The sequence below is a fragment of the Empidonax traillii genome, unplaced genomic scaffold (assembly GCF_003031625.1).
Source record: "Empidonax traillii isolate 1590-97213 ecotype Southwest subspecies unplaced genomic scaffold, ASM303162v1 scaffold925:size245191, whole genome shotgun sequence".
NCBI lineage: Eukaryota > Metazoa > Chordata > Aves > Passeriformes > Tyrannidae > Empidonax > Empidonax traillii.
This window is the reverse complement of record NW_020956118.1, coordinates 224125-229661: the sequence shown is the minus strand read 5'-3', so window position 1 is coordinate 229661 and position 5537 is coordinate 224125. Positions and strand designations below refer to the sequence as shown.

Here is a 5537-nt window from a genome sequence, read left to right as displayed (position 1 = left end):
CTGCCCCTGGAGCATCCCAGCACTGCCCCTGGAGCATCCCAGCACTGCCCCTGGAGCATCCCAGCACTGGGAATGCACCAGATCCCCTTCTGCAAGACCCCCAGGGAAGAGCTCTCCGTGCCTGGCCAGCAACTCAGAGGGTAGAAACCACACACCAGAGCTACCCCTCTGCAAGTCTGATCCCTCCTGGCTGCATCCCAAAACAGGAGAACAAGAAAGAAGGCAGGACAGCAGAATTCCCGTTGCCTGCCCTGCTCTGAGCAGGTGAGCACAGTCCTGCAGTCAAACTGCACCCTCAGGCAGCCCTGAGCCACAGGCAGGGACTGTTGGACTCCATTCCCAGCTCTGCAAACTCCATCTGGGATGTGCCAGTCCCAGCAGCTCCCCCTGCCACGCAGTGACAGCCACACTGCACATCAAGCTCTGCCCTCACAACACCCACACACCTGCTGTGCCTGCAGGAGCCTGGAAATCCATCTGGGAGCAGAGCCCACCCCCCTGTGCAGCAGCCCTGGCTGCAGGAGGGAAGGGAGCTGTGCTGGGCTGTCCCTGCAGCTGAGAAGGGACCATCTGACACTGTCACAGACCCGGTGACACACTCGGTGCTCCCGAGGTGACTCACGGGGAGGGTGCAGAGAGCAGCCAGTCACCCACCCCACCAGCAGCTCCAGAAATGAGCAGCTTCCAAAGGCCATTGGCAAATGGGAAACAGGGGCAAACATCTGCTTCCATGGGCATGTTCCAGTGTGGATGTCAAGGCAAAGGTACCAGCTCCAGAGGGACAAATGGTCACGTCTGTCCCACAAGCAGAAGGGAAAGCAGGGAAACCTCACAGTGTCTTCTGGAAAACCACATCCCTCTCTAGCCAGCTCTTATTTTCACTCTTCATGGCACTCAGGGCCACTGCTGCTCCCTTCATCATCTACCTGGAGGCTCCACCCTCTGCAGGCTTTGCCAGGGAATTCCTGGCTGTTGGCAAAACTGACCTTTAGGCTGAATATTTCCAAGACAAGCCAATGTATTAGGAGCAAACCAGGCAGATGGAGGTGACTTAGAACTCTGCCCAAGTAGCTGAACACCCTCTTGCACAGGCCAGAAAAGTGTTCATTAAAAGAGAAAGAAAGGGAAAGAAAAAAGAAAAAAAGGAAAGGTAGGTTAGATAACGCCCCTGACGGAAATCCAACTTCCTCCAAATGGACAAGTCCCTCGTTGCATCATTTCCTTCTCCCTAGAATAACCTCATCAGGAGTGTGTTTCAAGGGTGTCCTTTCCAAGCTGCTGAGCTGGGGCCAAGCATCCCGGCAGGAGAAGGAAGCAAACCTGCTGGGAATGTGAACCAGCTCCCCTGGAATCTGGGATGGCACCGGTCCGTGGGAAGAGGCCAGGATGCACCACTGTCCAAACCTTGATGAAGAAGCTCCCCTTCCCCTCCCCACCCTGCCAGATTGTGAAAGAGCAGCAGCATCCCCTGCTCGGCACAGAGGGGGAACAGCAGCCCCTGGGTGTCGTAACCCAGCGCTGACTCCAGCGGGTCTCAGAGCCCAAACCCTCCTCAGGCCCTCAGATGTTCCCTCCCCTCCCTGTCTGCAGTGAGGACAATGGGAGAGCAGAGTGGGATGTGCTCCTAAAAGGGTTAAAATCCCTGGAAATCCAGCCTTGTGGGGGGCAGGGAAGTTGACCATCAGATGATGGACTGTGGAGCAGCTCCTGCCCAGAGATCTGCCAGCGCCTCAGGTCCCCTCTGGAAGGGCCAGGCTGGCTCCTGATGCTTCTGCTCAGCCCTCTGATGACCAGGAATAAACCCCTGCACTGCTGAGTGGGAAAGGGATCCCATCTGCCTGGAAAAGCTACCTGTGGCCAGCCCAAAAAAGGACTTTTGATCCTCAAAATGAAGCCATTTTCATCCACCTCAAGTCCAAATTGCTCCTGGAGCACAGAGATCCAAGAGATCCCTGCCAGCCATCCATCTGTGCCTCCTGAGAGCAACCCAGGATCCTGGGAGGGGGGAAAACACAGGGAAGGAGAACCCCAGGACTGAGACCTGAAGGATCAGCACTGAAAAACGGGCATCAGACAGCGCTTTCCTCCTCCAGCTCCACCCCAGGAGGAGGGAGAAGGGAAGATGAACATTGTGGCACTGCCTGGCCACAGCTTCCTGCTGACAAACCTCAGGGGGAAGAAATAAGAAAGACTCTGAGCAAGGAGGAATTCACATTGGAGTCTGAGAGCAAAGCAAAGTCTCCAGGGATGCTGCACGTGCTCTGCCCACTCCCCACCTGCACCCCTCCACCCTCCTTTGGGAGGAGCCAGCTGCAAACAGGGCTCAAAACTCATCTGGAAACAGCAAATCCTGCCCATGAATTCACCAAATAAATCAGAATGAAAGATGACTGGGACCCCCAGGATGCATGCACGAGGTGTCCACCCAGAACACAGCCCTGCAGCCCGAGGTGTGGGCTGCAGGAGTCACCAGGGCTGCCTGTGACTCCCTCCTGGTCTCAGGGACAGGACTGAGCATCCAGGGGAGCCACCAGCACCGCTGTTTCCTCTGTGCATTCCCACCCCTCCCCACGATTAATCACCCACCCGTGAGTGCCAGTTGAGGCAATCACCACCCACAAATAACTGCAGGGTCATGGAGGTGAGGGGATTTTCCCTGGCCCTTTCGCTGCCACCTGGAAAAACCACGTTCATGCCAGAGCTCCCCAGTTACCAGAACTGCCCTCGGTTCACACCTGAAAGTTTTGTGGGTTCACTCCCCACCTTGGGGACAAGTCACACTCAAATCACCCCACCCAGCCCCCCCAAAAAACAGAGATACGTAGTAAGGTGATGAGTAACCCTGGGACATTCTCGAGGGCAAACAGTCCCAGGGCTGGTTCTTGCCCCAGGTGACTGTTTCATCCCCTGGGGCCCTGAGCCCCCAGCAGGGAAGGTCCCAACAAAAGGGGCTCTCCAGTTTCCTCCTGCACCGGTGAAGTTGAACTCAGAGGTTTGGATCCCTGATCTTTTATCAGACACCAAAACTCTTTGCCTTTCAAAGCCTCAGAACTGAACTTCTGCCTGAGTGTGCAGGGTGACAGCCCGGGGCTGGAAACGAGCACTTGCAGGCACAAGGAACTTCCTCTACGACCTGGAGGGGACAATTCTGCTCCCTGCAACAGGGAAGGTGGGAAGGTCTCCACCAACAGGCACTACACCCTGCAGGGCAAGGGGGAGAGAAGGCTGGAATGCAGAGGGAGGTGAGGGAAGGGACACAGGCAGGAGTGATGGCAGGCAGCAGGATGCAGCAGAGCTGGGGAGGAGGTAGAGGGTGGTTACCAGGAGCTGCTGAGGTGTGATGGAGTTGTCTGTGTAAATGCAGAGTTTCTCCACGGTCAGGGGCATGGTTTCTCTCAGTTTGGAGGCCAGCAGCATGCACACAGCCCCCAGGAGCTGCAGGTGGTTCTTCTGCACGGGCACCGACGACAGGAACCGATCCACGTAATTCATGGCCAGGGGGAAAACCTCTTCCTCACACTTCTGCTCCTCACACACCTGGCAAAACCCAGCGGCAGAGACACAGAGTAAAGGCAGGGCTCCCCAGCCCCTGCCTGCACAGCAGCTTCAAAGCCTCTGGTGTTTCACACTTGTCAGGGCTCTGGAGGCTCCGGGGTGAAAGAGCTCCCGGTGTGAACCCTGATGACACCCCTGGGGTTGCACCAGCAAGGAGCTTCCCCAGGGCCTCAAGGCTTCATCTTCCTGGGGAAAGCAGCAGAATTTAGGTGCAGCTAGAAGGAGAGGCACAAATGAGACAGAACTGAATTGATTTGGCCCTGTTTCTGATCTCCCCTGCTGGAGATGCCTCCAGCCAGCTGGACAGCAAAGCTGCCACCTCCTGCCCTGTGGGGACTGCGGATCTCTGGAGAAAGTGAGCAGTTCCAGCATATCTCCAGCTGGAGACTTAACAGAGCGGGATCCGCTGCTGGCAATTCCACCTCGAGTGCTCCAGAGACACAAGAAGAGTCAGTGGCAGCACCCGAATCAATGCTGGGTCCAAAAGTCCTCCTCCCTCAGCCACAGAATCCAGCAGCTCCAAATTTCAGCCCTCTGCCCTTATCTCCCAACAGTATCAAAACACTTGTCATATTTAACTTCCTTCTTTCAACACGACCATAAAAATATTGCGGTTTCTCCCCGTTCTGCAGCAAACACCATCCTCCTCCCAGCCCCATCTGCCCCAGCGCCAGCGACACCGACACGGGTGTGACAACTGCCACTTGTCACCCACTTGTCACCCCTTCAGGGCTTCACACGGACAGGTCCCGAAGCACCCGAGGCACCAGTTATTTAATACCCTTCTCGGAAAGGGAATTGCATAGAGAGTAACAGGGAAGGGGTGGGGGGGGGGAAGCCCTTTAAAAAGCAAATGTTCATTATTTCTTTTTGAAGGAGCTTCCCTGCAGCAGCCGCCGGGCTGGAGGACGGGGAAGCTCCATCCCGACCTCATCGGTCCTCTGCAAATCGCTCTTTACCGAGACTCTTCACTGCGACCACCTCATGCAGAGCCCCGAGGGATCCCCCCCCTTGCCCCAAACTCCATCCTGCAGCGAGCCACGCTCCGTTTTAATTTGGGGAAGTAAATAGTAGCGTTATTATTTCCCCCTCTAACTGGGCACTCGCAGCCCCGAGCCCAGCCCTGCCCGGAGCTTCTGGGGGTCTCTCCCCACAGGGGTGGGATGAGCTGTGGCTCAGGGGGGGAGGTGTGCCCCGCTCCTCCCGCACGGGCCGAACATGCTTCAGCCCAGCCGGAGCTCACGGAGCGAAGAGCCCGCAAAGGACCCTCCACGTGCAGCCCCCACCGGCATCACCCCCTCCCCTGAGCGCACACCTCCGGGCTGGCGCGTCCCCTGCCCTGTCCCCTGCACCCCTGACACCCCCAGCACACGCGGGCGAGGGGGGGGGTCCTGCCCTGCGCTCCCCCCGCCGGGGCGGGAGCAGCGCCCGTGTCCGCGCAGGGGCACGGACCGTACCTCCAGCATCCAGACGGCCAACATCCTCCGCATGTAGGGCTGGATGTCCCGCTGCACGCACTGGAAGTAGGACACGCGGGGGCTGTAGCGCTCCTCCAGGCTCAGCAGGTTCCGCAGCACCCGCCGGTCCCCCAGGAGCTGCGGGTCGGGCCCCGCGCGGGGCACGCGGGACGCCGACTCCACGCACAGCAGCTCCATGGGCGGCGGGGAGGCCGGGGCGGGCGGACACGGGGACGGAGGGGCAGGAAGAAGGACAGACAAGGGAACGCAGGGGCAGGCGAAGGGAAGGAAGGACGGACGGACCGTCAGGGGGCTGGAGGGACAGGCAAGGGAACGGAGGGACGGACACGGGGACGGACGCAGAGGGGGCTGGCGGGGCAGGGGCAGGCGGGCTGGGGCTGTGGGTGCGGGACAGCCGGCCGGACAGACAGAAGGACGGAGGGACGGACGGAGCGGCCGCGGCCGCGGGTCCCGAACTGGCCGCGCTCCCGGCACGGCCCCGCCGAGCCCCGGGCTCCGCGCGCG

At 59.1% G+C, this 5537-nt stretch overlaps 1 protein-coding gene across 2 annotated transcripts in view; it reads right to left on the bottom strand.

Annotated features, from left to right (window-relative positions):
* The window catches only part of LOC114067504 (G1/S-specific cyclin-D3-like), a 30287-nt gene that overhangs the window by 5792 nt on the left and 18958 nt on the right, over positions 1–5537 (bottom strand). Inside the window, exons 1-2 of one of the 2 annotated variants that reach the window (XM_027903016.1) lie at positions 5013–5210; positions 3322–3537 (exon numbers count right to left, since the gene is read on the bottom strand). In XM_027903016.1, coding sequence (XP_027758817.1) covers positions 3322–3537; positions 5013–5210 — 414 coding nt within the window. Of the gene's footprint in view, positions 1–3321; positions 3538–5012; positions 5211–5537 lie in introns of those variants that run through there. The other variant, XM_027903017.1, reaches the window with a different exon arrangement.